Source organism: Plectropomus leopardus, chromosome 9, assembly GCF_008729295.1.
Source record: "Plectropomus leopardus isolate mb chromosome 9, YSFRI_Pleo_2.0, whole genome shotgun sequence".
NCBI classification, from domain to species: Eukaryota; Metazoa; Chordata; class Actinopteri; order Perciformes; family Serranidae; genus Plectropomus; species Plectropomus leopardus.
In genome coordinates this window covers 20,228,522-20,244,629 of record NC_056471.1, presented here as the reverse complement: position 1 = coordinate 20,244,629, position 16,108 = coordinate 20,228,522, and the positions used below count along the sequence as shown (strand labels likewise).

Genomic DNA, 16,108 nt, shown 5'->3' with positions numbered 1-16,108 from the left:
GTTTACAGCGAGAGAACATTAACTTCATACATCGACGCATCAGTTGGTCATTAGTCCACCATCTCACTGCTCATTTACATAAAGTTGACCTCTGGTCGACTTTCTCATGTTTCTAAGGTGATTGAGATCTCTCTGCTGTTATCTGTCTGAGCATCGGTTAACGTGAGCTGCTTTGTGCCATATTTTCTCTTCAGGTGTGAAGGCAAGGTAAGAATGCTAAGGTAATTACCAGCAATCAGCACGTCAATGTAAAAAATGTACTTTCACACCAGCTCAGCTAAAATAGATATTTCGCTGTAGGTTGTTTTGTTAAATCCTCGAAGAGCATCACCGCAGAGTGAAATATGACGAGATATTTGTGTTGTTAAGATAAAAAGTGTTTTTCTCTGTACACCGCATTGTCTTTGTAAGTCAAATTCACAGCCTTAAGGTTAAACCTGGGTCTTTTATATCATGGCGGGTAATAAGAAAAGCACATTCACAGTGAGACTCTGGGGCTACATTTGCTGAAGGTCCATGGAAAGCTGATAAAACACAAATGCAAACTAGAACGTTGAGAAAACTGAGAGAAAATTGAGAGACTAAGGGTATTTTTTAAATCATCTCATTAGCCTGTCAGATATTAACTGGGCTGGGAATCATCACCTTTCCAAATAAATAAATGTATATATGCTTTTTAATACACTGAGACATAATTTATAAATTATTTATAAAATGTGTTTTTATTTTACATTCCAGAAGATTAATTATAAATTGTGACATAAAAAATATTAGTAGTTGTTTGTAATTAGACAAAATAATTACTGACTAGTAGTTTAATGTATGTGCTTATGTTAAAAGTGGTAGTGTAACTAGTGTAACTACAAATATTTTCACGTACAAGTATAAACAGAATGGCAGATTATTAGATCCGGGAAATTGTTTTATTGTTAGGCTGATTCTTATTTTTGAAACATATATAATACCAGACCTAACAACGCCACTGGGCCCCACGATACGATATATCACGATACTTACGTCGTGATAGAATATTAATTGCTATCTTAAATTAGCTAAGCATTGCACTCACATGTATGCTCCAAAGGAAAACTTTATCAACATCTGTTTTATCGTAAAATATTAAGTTTTCTGTCTGTTCATCTCACTTGGGTTGTTTTTATTGCAACAAAATGTATCTAGCTGACTGAAAAAGCAATTCATTTGATTATCCTCACAAAAAGACTGAATTTAAATATGTAATATTAATAATTTATGTAATAAAATAATTGATACTTGGCGTCCCTGTGTGATACGATATTGCCATGCAAAAATATCGTGATAGTATGCTGTAATGACCCCCCCCCCCCCCCCCCCCCCCCCCCCCCCCGCGGAAATTAAGCATTTTTACGTTGATCTTTCTGGGAAAAACTCTTTTTTTACATGTTAACTCTCTTTAACTGCTTAATAAATACAGTACATTCTTTCATCTTGGTGATTTCTAAATTCTTGGAGGTTTTCTTCTTTTAACCTTCCTGTGCTGAAAAAGTGATGTCTTATTTCATCCTAAGGATCAATTTACCCGTGCTTTAATCTCATTTAATCTCAGATGAAGGTTTAGCACAGCGTCTGCTTTTATCTCCCACTGTATAAGTAGCTTTGTCCTTTTTTTTCCATAAGGACGCCAGCAAATTGATTGGCATTCTCAAGTGGAGCAACTAAATGATGGCTAGAAATTAAATGCCTGAAAGAGGTATAATGGTGGTTAGGACAAGTGGGTAGGGGAGAGAGGGAGCGAGGGGTGGAGAGGGAAGCGGGAGAGGGAGGAATACACAAACAGGTTGCACTGGGGCCTGGGGAATAAAGGGGGAGAGGGCGCGGAGAGCAGAGAAAGAAAAATAAGATGGAGGGCCACAGAAAGCAAAGGCAGAAGACAGGTTTAACACAGCGCTTCACGCAAAGCAGAGCCTGTTGTCATCATCATCATCATCATCATCATCATCACCACTGACTTTTAACACAATCCCCACACACACACACACACACACACACAGACACACACAGGTGGTCAAAGATCAATTTTTACTCTGAGCCAAACAGCAAATGAGTGCTTCCGCCCTCTCTTTCGTCTCAACTTCTTCCTTCTCTGTCTCGCCAGGTTTTAAGCGTTTAGCTCTTGTCCTTCACTGATGCATCAATCTATCCAGCCTCTCTCTATCCCCCCCAACCCCCACCCCCCCCCCCCACCCCCCCCCACCCAGCGTGTGATTACTTACTCCCAAGAAAGAAGAAGTACACTCCATCTTGTTGTTTTATGTTCCCGGCAAATTTAGTCCTGCGTCTCCCTTCTCCACCCTCAACTCTCTTTCACTTTGTCTCTGTCTCTCTCACTCACTCTTCGTCACCCCTCCCTCCCTCTCCCTCTCCATCCCCTGACACCTCGTACTCTCCTCCTCCACTCCCCTCCCTGTCAACTTACCCTCCCTCCTGCCCCCCTTCTCTCTCACTCGTTCTAGTTGTATAACTTATCACCCTTATCCCCTTCCCCACTCCGATAATTGGTGCGTCTCGGCAGAAGATGCTAGCACGCTTTATTTAGCTGCTCACTATTAGCTACTCCAATTAGACATCTAATACCAATAAGATAAAGAAACTGTTAGCCTCCATCTGGGCACCACAGGAGTATGTGCTGTGTGTGTTTGTTTTTACCCATGCAGCAACCATGGACACACACACACACACACACTCACACACACACACACACACACACAGTTACACTCAATAGGGTAGAGGGTACATGTTGGTTTTAACAGATGGTGAAACACTTTCCCTCGAGTATCGACATTACTCTCTCTCTCTCTATAATTAACTAGGTTTCAGTAACAAACCTTTGGGCTTTGCCGTCGCCATGGTTACTCAAACTCTGAAACGCGACTGTCTGCATTTGTATGTGTGTGTGTACGTGTGACTGCTGGCAAGTATGGCGTATGTGCGCGTAGTGTTCACACCCCTCTGCGAGTGTGTGTGACCACGTCTTTGCAACTGCATGATTGTGCATACACATGAGTATTTTGGTTGCTTTGATGCCTTTGTTCCCCCACAGGGCTCCGAGGCTGCTTCTGTCTCAAGCGCCTATGTATCTAGACAGAGAACAGCGTTTTTACATGGGATCATTGATAATTTATCACAGGTCTATTGTATCTTATATAATACCATTTTAATAATTATATAATCCCATGAATAAAGATTACAGGCGAGATGAATTTAAAATGGGGAGGTGCAATAAAAATTTATTCCGTGCTTGTAACAGGGAAGGTAAAAGTTGAACTTGAATTTGAACTTGGTGCACCTTCTTTGAAAGGCAGAATAAAATATAAAATAGTATGTTGGATTATAGCTTCTGAACTGCATGGGCAGCCGACCACGTGTGTGATTGTAAAATCAAGAACATCTATATTGTTTTTCGTACCTGCTATAGCAAATGCTTATTGTAACGCTACAAGGATGGTAAGCAAACAATCCTTCATTAGTGTCTGATGAATGTTCTAAGACGCTGCAGTGAAGTGAAGACAGAGAAAAGAGAATTGTTTATGGGATACTGTACTGATTTTTTTATCCAGCTTTGTATCACAACAATGTGGATAATATGTGTAAATTTAGTAAACTTTGCTCCATCTAACCAGTGCCTATAGGGCTGAATTCAAATGTCTCCACTTCACAGCAATTGCAGATCGGCAGACTTCGCAGGCACATTCACAGGAGGTTATTGAGTGCTGAGGGCTGTCCAAATCCACATTTCATCCAGTCCGCAAGGACCCTAAAGCAGACTTTCTGCAGACTTCCAGAAAGTCTGCTTGGGGTGCAGACTTACCCGGACTTCGCAGGTTTAATTACTTACAATTCATAGCAATATAGACATGCTGACCAAAAAAACCCCAAAACAAACTTATTATAAATTACTGTATTAAAATGTTACTTGAAATAATGTAGTCCAGAGATAATATTCACCCATATTCAACCATGACACAGAAATATCTAGAAATTTAAGTAACCAAAGTTTATCTTATCCTCTGCTTGGGTGGCAAGGACCTTAAATCACTTCTTAAAGGGTGCAGTGTGCTTCAAACAGCGTATTGTCTGTCCATGTCTGAAGGCATAAGTTCATTGTTTTTGGGATGCATTTGCACCTTCAATAGGAACGCTGTGGTGACGTAAGCTGGCTATCTCTTTCACAAGTCAAAATCCTGATTTTTTCCTCTACGTTGCATACATGCTCAGTAAAGCCTAGACTACACCATTCGTCTATATGTGTATATTTACCAGGTAAACAGGTTTTTAAAAATGGTGCCATGTGTTTGAACAATTGGTGCACATTTCCATGACTCAACGTTCCTCTTGTGCTGGGAGAGTAACTTCTCTGAAATAAGAACTAAAAAGTCCCTCAAAACAGTGTTATAAGACCTGTGATCGTTTTTAGTTCTTACGGTGCAGACACAATAAGGAGGCAGTTCTTAGAAGTATGAAAAAGTTTCTCCGGTTTGAAAACACCTTAGTTGTGTTGATTTATGAGGCCACACAACTTTGCACACTTTCAGACAGTTTCTCCTCATGGGCATTCATGATGTTGCACTCAGTTTTACACATTAAAAGTGACAGTGAAGAACAATTCAAAAAAAAAATTGCTAAATCAGTCAACAGCATTTATGCACATATTCCTAAAAGATTACCTTGTGGAGAGAGCTGTCTTTCTATTGTTTACCTTCCTTCCTGCCTTATAGTCTTATACATTGCAGAGCAGTGTTCTGCATTTGACAAAACCTCATTAATCTGTTACTCAAACTCAACTTTCTGTATTGTATTTCACTGCAAGGCATCACCACCGGATACTACTCGGCTGGCAATGTTTTGGGTTTCTGGGGCCATTTTGGTAACATTTGGTGCTATATTGTCCTTATTTCTGATAACTGTCCAAACACAGATGGTATCACCTCTCACTGAGACACTTCCAGCAGCTACAATGGATTGTGATTGCCGAAAAAAGATTTCAGCAATCTAAAACATCAGTTACAGCCAGGCTTTGGTGTCAGTCCCTTAGACGGAGAGAGAGAGATTTCTATTTGTACACCATTTTGCAGCTAACGTTCATCAGTTTTACTGAGAGAAATCCATCGCCGAGGAGACAGAGATACAGATTTCTATACCGAAGGCACCCTCGGTAATCCAGAAGGCAATACAGCCATAAAACATGTTGTGTTTTGAGTGGAGGAATTTCACCATCGCTGTGTGAATGTGTTCATCGGGCTTTATTACGATGACATTATGGCAAATGTCGGACATCAACTGACACAGACGTAGACCCGACAGGGAGCAGGAAAGCAGGTGCTTAAAATAAATTTCCACAAGATAAATCCTGAAATGCATTAAACATCATAAACTGGCACATAACAGTAAAAGCATCCGCGGGCATATTTTTCATTTAAAGTGCACTGAAGGAACCCCTTAGTGCTGTTTTTCTGGCCAGGATTTATCCACCTGGTCCAACTGTGACAACCTTTTAGTCTCTTTACTGAGTGCGAGGCAACCGCTGGTCCCATATGACATCTGTCATCTGCTCAAAATTTACATGAGAAAGTTAAACCGTTAAATTCAGTGCTGGAGGTAAAATTGCAAAGGGTGTTCAATAAAAAACATCTCCCCACCACTCTGGTGGCATGTTGAGCCAAATGGAAAGCCAACAACTCCCAGCAAGCATCCCAGCTGTTCAAATGTTTGACTTTACACTTGATTAAAAGGCTCTTTAATAATGATGTAATCTTGGAAGATATTAAAGTGATACTCTGCCAATTTTCAACCAGCTTCATATCAAAACAATGTGAGTAGTATGTGTGAATTAACTGTGGTACACGTCCCCCATCTAACCATTTCCGAGATATCACTAAAACTAAGCAGTGCTGATCAAATATCAGCCAAGATTCTGATACCGAGTTGCACATTCTGTTGCCTCAAATGTTCTCAGAAATATGTTTTATCTCATTATTTAACTTTAATTAGAAATTGTGTCTTGCTGGCTGGACCGCCATTGTTTCACACATACAACTTTGCATCACGTCACCCACCAGCAAGCATTTATTAGTTTGGTACAGTGCATTGCATTCTGGTAGTTGTAGGTATTAAAAGGCCATCTTTTCAGCAGTCAAAATACTTCTTTGAGAAACATTTCACAATAATAACCCAAAATATTTAAAATTCCCAAATGTAATGCTAATATAATTTCACTTAGAGGACTGTCACTCCCCAAATGACCAGTTTTATATCAGATACTCAATCTATGTTACGTTCAATTTGTAAAGAATTCTATACCTGCCTTGATAAAATAATCCAAAAATTCTTGATTAATTGAAGTTTTAGGGGTCTGCATTTAACAACAGCCAAACTATATCAAAACATCTGTTTACAAACTCTTACAAAACTCTTGCAGTATAATTCAAGTCTAATTTATCCAGTTGTATGCTCAGTACTTCCCAAACAGACAGCCCTTTCCAAAATGTATCTATGCTCTCATCTAAGCCAGGCTCCACTGACAAAACAGTAATTTTACCTCGCTGAACACAGGAGCCACTGGTTTACTCATGCCATGATCTGTAGTTTGTTTGTGTTATTGTGTAACTTTGGTGAAATCAAACTAACCCTTTTAAACACCAAAGTCACACAATAACACAAACTAACTGATCAAGACAGTGGAAGACCAGCAACTCCTGTGCTCAGGGAGGTAAAATTACTGGGTTTTTTTTTTAATGGAGTCTGGCTTTAAAGAGAGAGCATAAGATTTACTTTTATTTTAAGTTTTAGGTAAGAGAAGTCCCTCTGCCTGGGAAGTACTGATCATACGACTGGTTAAATGAGACATGGATTATACTGCATGACTTATGTTACAGTTCTTAAACGGATGTTTTAATACAGTTTTGCTCTTGTTAATGCAAATTTAAGGTAACCCGGGGTGAGTAACTGATATACAAATTAAAATTTGGTGGGAAAAGCATTCATTTAATGGAAACATACTGTTAGCATTTTGGTATATATCGCACTCATTTTAAACTGTATAATATGAATAATAAGGGTTAGGGTTAGGGTTAGGGTTAAAACACACACACTTGTCCATGAAAGTAGCTATAAATCAAATGAACTCATGCATACATTTATATAGGTTTATATAGGTTATGTTTGATATATTGTTTTGACCCATGTAACGTTTAACTTGAGGTTATATTATAGCCTTGTAACAGCTCTGTGACTTACTGTGTAGATGCTTTATTTCTTTTGACAGATGTTTCCAAGCAACTGATTCACACATTATTAAGTCTTAGCTAAGAAATGTCCAAATGGTGCAAATCACTAGAAGATCACTAGTTAATAACTGAGAACTAAGGAAGGAGTTTACTGACCTAGAGTGGTGATTGATTTACAAATAGCTGGTTCATCCTGGTGCTGATTGTCACCAGTGGACTCCACCACAAATGGCACTGGTAACTATGGTTTAGGTACAGTGCCATGTCAGAGCAGCATATTTTTTGTCTTTCTTTCCCCACTTCGATATATAGCTACTTATACGCCCTTGGGCATGTTAGTCAACATGGCAGTGTATTAACAAGTACGTGATATTACTCTTATGTACAGCCTGCAGCTAATCAACAGAGGCTGAATGGAGGATTTAATGGAGACATTTTATTTGTCTGCACTTTTACATCTGAGTGAGCTTTATTTCATTTCACCATAAGATCTATCAGCTCTTAAACAAGCTGTGCACCTGAAATTGTCTCATACTGTCACATTATATAACTTCCTTTCTCTCAGTTCGAGGTGTACGGAGCAGCACATTTTCAAATTAGAGAGGGGAGATGTTCACTTTGGGAGATGTTAGTGAGACAGACAGAGAAGTATAGTGTGTTTAAAGGCTGAAATTAAATGGGATTTACCACTGAAGAGGCAGTGGGGATGGTGAAAATGTTGAGGAGTATAGAGGATTCTTGAGAGAGAGAGACAGCTGTGGGATTTAGTCTCTTTGCCTCCCTCTTTAAAGTTGCCTGATTCACTGTCTGAGTACAATTGGCTCGATGCCTACTGGCAAAGAGTAACTAAAATGAGAGACATCCCCTGTGTGTTTCGTTCTGACGTAACTTTGTAACTGTCCCTCGCAGAGAGATTATGTGCTTATCAGATTTTCCTAACATAGTCACAGCAACCAAAATTTTATCCACGAGTAGGGAAAGCATTGGAAAACATGATTTTTATGAGTTTACGGTCAGGTTTGAGTTTTCTGGGAGGCCTGCAGATGTCCTCGGGCTAGCACTGCTGACTCCACACGTTTATAGATATGTGGGTGAGAAAAACACTTGGATATCGCATATGTCAGGAGCAGACGCAGCCAGCCTTATCACCCAGCCAGCAATTTACACTCTTTAAACATGTGCAGCGACTTGATTCAAGTAGGGAAGGTAATGATTTGGGACTCAGCGGTCAGCCAGGCTGCTAGCATTAAATCTCTTCTTGCCTTGCTGGAAAAAAAGGAGCTCATTATATTGTTATTGTATTTAAGCTACAATCACCTCCTTGTTATCCAGGTAGAAAGTTGCTGTATGATTGACTTTTGCAGAACTAAAAGACAAATTGAACCATATCGGCTGCCTGTTTCTTCTCACAGAGTTGTTTATTTTCCTTTGGACTGTAGCCTCAGCATGAGTTTATTCATTAGCTTCGCAGGCAGTGAAGCTACTCGTTTTGATTGTGCAATGCTTCTCGCTCCTCATTGACGGGATTTGGAGCCTGCTGGTTCTCATTCTACCCGTCTAATCAGGGACTGAGTTACACCTGCAATGCCAGGTGAATGCAATTAACTCGCCGGTTGGCAAACCCAGCAGCACCGCGAGCCCCGAGGACTTGGATTGAGGAGCACTCTTGTTGAGAAATGCTGACACCAATAACAAATTACGTTCTGAAGGACAAATATGGAGACATTTTTCCCCCTCCAGCAAGTGAATATATGGAAAAGTAATTTTAGTACACAAAAGTTTGCCTAATTAGATGTAAAACTTCATTAAGTCTTTGGAGATCAGAGTTTCTGAACATCACACCCACACTGTGCAAATGAAGAAACACTCTGAACTCAACTGTAAAAAACACAATATGACACCTCATCACTGTATTTATTAACACTCCTGTGAAAGGTCATGTTACGGCAGAGCCCAATCTTTGTCTAAGACGACAAAAGAGTGTTTTTCACTGATTAAAAGGAGCAAAATAACCATTTCTCTGTTGCAAACAAGCAGTTAAAACACCAAAAATAACCATGAGATCAGCTGTGTTCAGCACTGAATTTTGTATTAGTTGTTATTTAGCTGCATTATGCATTTTCATTATATATTAAAGCTAAATGTAATTCAAAAAAAGTGTTACATTTGCTGAAACTGTCACTTTATTCTGAATGAGGTACATGAGAGGGATTATTTAGTTTTTAATTAGTGTTAGTTATTAATCAGTGAGCATTAATGGTGCTGGTAGGTGGATAACTGTTTCTCCCTCTATCCATTTTTTTTTTTTGCCAAGCTCAGTGATTTCTGCTGGCTGTAGCTTCATAATTTGAATGGACAGATATGACCCCGATATCAATGTGCTCATCTAATTATCTAAACAGTCAAAATAGGACAGCACTCAAATTAAAGCATCTTTTACTGCAGCACGGACGTTTCGGGCCAGACGCCCTTCTTCGGCGTGTGCACTGGCAATAACATAACGAAATCTTCACAGGTGTAATTGATTATATCCACAAATGCAACAACAACGATTTTGGCTTCAAAGATTTTTACCAGATTTTTACCACAGGCAGAATCACAGTAATATTAAGAAATAATAAATAGATAAGTAAATAAATAAATAAATGCAATGAAGAGACAGTAGAAAATAAGTGATAATGAGCATACTGGTAGTAGTAATGATAATGATAATTATATATATTAAAAACATTACATAATACAACGCACTCATATATGAGTGTGTTGATTTGTATTTGATTTTTATTTGATATTTATTTGATTTGATTTTCTTATCTAATTATTGTCATGAAAATTAATATGATAATTCGAAATATATATATATAAATAAATCAAATAGAATAATTCATAAAATCTTAGAGAAATGCTACAGTGCTACAAGACAATAGCGTGGGCAGAGGAATATGATTTTTTTATTTAGTTGTGTGTGAATATAGTGACAGTTCAAGCAATTGTGAAAAAAGTTACCAACTACAACTTTAAACTGTTGATTTTTTTGTTCAATTCAAAACTTATTGAAAAAAAATTCATCACGAGTTCTGAGAGCCCAGGGTGATATTTGCACATATTCTGCCCACTAGATATTTAGTGTACAGAGATATAAAAAACAAAAAATCCTCACATTGGAAGAGCTTGAACCAGGGGATTTTTACTTGTTGCTTTACAACCGACTTAATCGGTTTTCAAAATATCTGTTCAAATAATTAATTTAATAATATTTTCAGCTTTATAATAATAATTTTACACAGGCTGGATGTTGTGAGAAAGTGATGTTCTTCTATGTTGCAAACAAAAAATCACAACTACTAGTTTAGCCTAGCTTCAGTGCTACATTTTGAATAATTTTCCGAGCATCCACCAGTTGATTTGATGTTTGTTTATGTCAGCTCTAGTTGCTTGTTTCATGAATATTCCCTCTTTCTCTTCTCTGTTTCAGCCAACAAGACTCTGCTCGGTGGAGGTGGAGGTAAGTCACAACCTGTCTGATCCGTTGGTTGTGTGTTTGTGTTTGCTTGCCAAGATACTTGTATGCATCAGTTGTTATTAATAGTGCAGCTTTGTGGTGCAAATAGCCCTCTCTGGACACCAAATAATTTAAAATGTCGTGCTTTTAATCAGATGATGCAGTGCAGCGTACCAGCCAAATGGAGTGTGTATGTGTGAGTGTTTTTTTGTGTGTGAGTGTGTCTGTCTGTATTTCTCTTTGTGTTTGGTAGCAGGTAGCTCTTTGTTGTGGCAGGTGTTCAAGATGCGTTTGCATGCCGCGCTGTGTGTGTCTGTCTGTGTGTGTGTGTGTGTGTGTATGTATGTGAGCGCAGGTGCAAAGTCGATAGTTCATAATTTATGGGTGTGGAGTGCTGTGGATATAAACAGTCATTTTTCAGGGTATTGTTGACTCAGTGCTTTGCTGCGAGCGTGTGATGTCGGACGTCCACGCCTAATCGATACGTAATAAATCTGTACAGCTAATGCGGCAGCCGCAATCAGTAAAACATGTACACACACTCTCCTCTCCACCTGTGTGTGTGTGTTTGTTAATGCTTGCAAATTTGGGTGCTGGCGTGTTTGCCTGTGGTTGTTTTCTTCTTCATTTAGGCAAACAGCTTTTGCCTTTTAGACTAGCTCGCTTAAACTGCCATTTTTAACCTTCCAATTTGTATATTTGTGTGCATGTGTGAGTGTGTGCACGTGTTTTTACTTTCCAGTCTCCATGGTGACATATCCAGTGGCACACCTGTATGCGTGCATGTGCAGTCATATGTGAGTCTATCACAGCACATTTGCCTGCTTCTGACAGTGTATTTACTTGCCTGAAGTGTACTGTGGAAGCAGTAAGTCCTCGGTGTCCGCACACATGTACGCTCACACACACACACACACACACACACACACACACACACACACACACGGGCTCCACCCTTTCTGATATACACCAGCTGAGCCTCAAGCCATAAAAATGGACTGCACACTCTTGTTTCTTGTGGCTCCACACACACACACTACATGCATCCAAGCACTTTGAGCTCTACAGCGTCTTTTGATGTCGTCCTGAAGTCTCTGATGGCTCTACAAAGACAGATGGTTTCTAGAGAGGCTGTGAATGGGCGTATGCATCAGACTCATATGCTCAAATCATCTGTTCTCATACTTTAAGTGCATGAGTGCATACACACTAAGAAGTATGACAAAATGCGGTGCACCCTGATTGTGCACTCATAATGGTCAAGAGTTGATTGTGGAGTGTTTGATAGTGCTCATTAATGGTTGGCCGACTGCTGCTGTAAACACCAAAACACTTTACAAATATACATGTATTTTTCACTACTGTACTGTTGTCGGATATAAATCATCAGTTTCTTTAATTGGTTAATTCTGTAATCATTTGTTACAACAAACAATTATGCAGATGCTAACGTGAGCTTAATAGCTAGCTTACAGCAGCACATTTTACCATCAGGCATTGACCATGGATGTATTAAGCAGGGTTTCCAAAGATCCTTAAAAAGTCTTAAAAGGCATTTAATTCATCAATCGAAAAATAAGGCCTGAAGTGGTATTAAATTGATTTAAATTAATCTTTCAAAAGTCTTAAAACATTTTCAGACATGGGAAGTAAGGGATCTCACAATAATTGGTAACATCTATATTTATTGTGAAATTATTTAATTAATTCCTTTTCTTAAACTTGTGATGATGGGAATCCAAGCAGTGGGATCTAACATGCAAATTGAGACACGCAGAATCACCAAGATAACTGTACAGAAATGCAAGATATTTCCCATCTCTATTGGTAAACCAAATATATACTTTAATGATAATATGATATTATAGTACAATAATACAAAAGGTTGTTTTTTCAACATTAGATGTTAATAACTTAATTTTTTCACTGGAAGTAAAAGTAATTATCTTTGTTACAAAAAACATTTGGGCAAAATTAAATTGTCCTTCAAATTTGGTTATTTGAAAACTGGTCTTAAATCTAACTTGCCTTAAGCTGCAGGAACCCTGATTAAAAGACCCGGGTACAGCATTGGAGACTAAAACCCATTCATCATGCGCATGAAGCCATAAAATAGCTCCATTTCCAGGGCATGAAATTACCATGATGATTGACACCTCTTCCACATCATTGAGCCAACAGAGCAAGTGCACTAGAAACTTCTGTTGACTGAGTCGGCTACTTCTGGTTTAGCGTGCGGTTAATTTGAATGGTAATAAAATGTTTTAATCTTGTGGCTCTTATAGACTTTTCAAATGTTATTAGACTGAATGGATCAAATACTGATAGTTATTCGAGTCCTTTTGCTGGGGTTGTGAAACTTAAAAAAATGTATCTGCTGATTTACAGACATCTCTTTTTTTTCAATGCAAGTCAATGATAAAAGGTCTTTTTTGGCCCAATGGCATCTCGTGACAGACTCAGGAGTTTTCACTGTGAAAGATTTTGCTATTCACTTTGCGTTTTTTAGCAAAATGTGGCAGCTATCATTAACTCATCCATGGAGTTTCATAACTTGCTGTAAAAGCATGTTGATTTTGACAAAAATAAATAGATACTGTAAATGACAAGTGAGCAAACAAGCAAACTTAGCAAGCGTATATCTTGGTGAGGGACAATTGTTGTGAACTTGGTAGTGCACAACGGCCGTGTTTGAATTGAAACAACACCACACTCAAAATTTGCGCACTACGCAAGTGAGTACACAATGTACACAGTGTACTGTGTATGCACAGAAGTATTCTATTTCAGACACAGCAAAAGACTGTATAAATGATGGATGAAATTCCAGCTCCTCAAAAGTGAAGCCAAAAAATCTTTTGCCCTCTAGGGGCTGGCGGCAGTATAGGTCCTAATCTCTGCCCCCTCCATGTTAGTGGATGGAACATGTTAAATAAAGTTTTCCTTACAATGGTTTCTGTCATTTAAAGTAGTTCTTATCATGCAGACATATGATCAAGTTTTTATTTTTCTGATAAGCTTTGTTTTAATTAGTTATTTGATGTTATAAAAAGGGGGCGTGATGTCATGATGGACAGCCAACCAGTGTGCTCCTCATCAGTGGCACTGCTCTCTATTGGTTGGACCTGTGTATTGGCAGGAACTTGATAACGAGGAGATTGCTACTGTGCAGACTCTGGCTCTTAATGACGCCCCCAACGCAAGGTGGCAGGGGCCATAACTGGAATATTTTGGCTTCATTTTTGTAAATTAGCAGTAAATGGAGACATCTCATTCATATATTTTAAACAGTGTATGGTCGGACTATGTGCATTTGTGCCTATGAAAAGCAATGTCATATTGGATAATCGGTTTTAATTCTTAAAATTACCAGTGATGTACTGGAGGAGACCTTATATTTAACAACCAGCATCTGCATCATTGTTTTTTTTATCTACTTCTGTCACTCTATAACAGCTTCTCTCTTGCTCAGTTGATTTCCCTCATCTCTTTCTTATTGTATTTATTTCCCTCTCATTGTCTCTCTTTCCAGCTCCATCCTTGGGGGTTTGTTAAGGCAGATAGAGGCTACAGTAGGTGTTAATTAGAGAGAGAGGTACGCGTAGAGACAAGGGGAAGAATGAAACAAACAAGAGAGACAGGAGGGAGATGATGGTTAGAGCGAGAGGATGAGAGTAACTAAAGCAGTAAAGGTCCAATAGATAATTTAAAGATGCGAGAGCAGCGCCAAGTAGAAAAACACACAAAAATCATTCGGTATATGTCTCCATTCGCCAAGATCACACTCCGCATTGAGTAACCAGGCATTCATACATTCAGCTCGAGTGAGTAGGTTTGTTTTTGTTTTTTTTTTTTATCAGAACTGAGGCAACAAAAGGTCTTTACAGTGCTTTACTACTCAGTCTCAAGGGTACCTGGGTAAATGTCATTCAGTGAGATCAAACGCACACCTGCAGACATTGTTCTCTTCAATCTGGATGTGAACTGAGCTACGGCGGATCAACAACAAATTCAAGGGCAGGAAATTAACATTTTTTTATGTCCACTGGCTGCAGTTGCTCATTTATTCCAGATCTTATCTGCCATTTCAACATTTCATTGCTGTGATTACTTTTTTCAAAATGAGAAGGAATCCAAGATGATGATTAGAGATTCTGTCAGTTAGACAGTTACCGTGAGCTTTTTATTTTTGTATATATTATACATATGTACTTTTGCTGGAGCCAGTACTTACACTTTGAAGTTTGTATGTGGTTCTTATTCTAGGTCACCATATGTCAGTAATGGATGCATGATACACTGAAGTGTTGTTTACGCAGATTTGCACAGAAATGGCATCAGCCGTCTCAAAACAAGCATCTATAGGGTTTAGAGCCAACTCACTGCATTTCAAGCCACAATAAACAAGGTAAAAAACTGCATCATCCTATTTCATTCAGAACCGAACAATGGAGGATGTCATTACAGTTTAATATGTGAATCTCTTCCAGTATACATGCTTTGTTATTTTCAGCTGAGCTTCTGTGGTCTTTTAAAAACAGATCAGTTTAAACCCGCTTGTGTAGAAAGGTCAAGGGTTCCCATGAGAGTTTACTGGTCACTGTAATCATCTCTCCATACTGACCATGAAGCGACCCCACTCTATAGTGTGTACACTATATAAGAGGCAGAATTCACCGTCTGTTTAAATGAAGTGGGCATCTGATGCATTTTACGTCTTTTTCCCTCTGATACGTCAAGCAGGGTGTGTGAGCTGAGGCAGAGCACTGATCTGATGCCAGAGCTCTCTTTTCCCCAAATTTAAAATGTGTATGCCTCCCTATGTGGAACAGAATGTAACAATAATTTTATGTTAGAAAACATTAAGCTGAAAATTGTTGTGACCGATAAAAACCTGATAGAGGAAGCAATACATTTTACAATGATGTTGACAAAGAAAGTGTATTTAATGTGGACTGGTCACATCTGGCTCATACCCAATCTGCTTAATAAGGACAGTGTCAGTGTGATGCAGGTCATTCCTAGTTACTGTTCCTTCCTTTCAATATTTGCTCTTTAAGTTTCAGCATTTATTTGCTGAGTTGCAGATATGTTACTTCCTGGCAGCGCTCCAATTACATTGTGGCTTCTGATGGTAGCCCTGTCTGTCAGGGGTGGGGGCTGGGAAGGTGCTATACGCAAGCTTGCAATGCATGAAGGCACCTACCTAAGTACAAAAATATGCCTCATATAGAGAATATTTAGCATGGGGCAGCAAAGAAGCAGAAAAATTCTTCACCTTCACAATGTCTTTTTTTCTTTTCTAAATCACTCTGTGTGGTTTAGAAGCACAGGAGAGACTTTG

At 38.8% G+C, this 16,108-nt stretch overlaps 1 protein-coding gene across 2 annotated transcripts in view; it reads left to right on the top strand.

Annotated features, from left to right (window-relative positions):
- macrod1 (mono-ADP ribosylhydrolase 1) overlaps positions 1–16,108 on the top strand; it is a 153,357-nt gene that overhangs the window by 75,771 nt on the left and 61,478 nt on the right. For both annotated transcript variants that reach the window (XM_042493074.1, XM_042493076.1), the window contains exon 4: positions 10,738–10,767. In XM_042493074.1, coding sequence (XP_042349008.1) covers positions 10,738–10,767 — 30 coding nt within the window. The remainder of the gene's footprint in view (positions 1–10,737; positions 10,768–16,108) is intronic.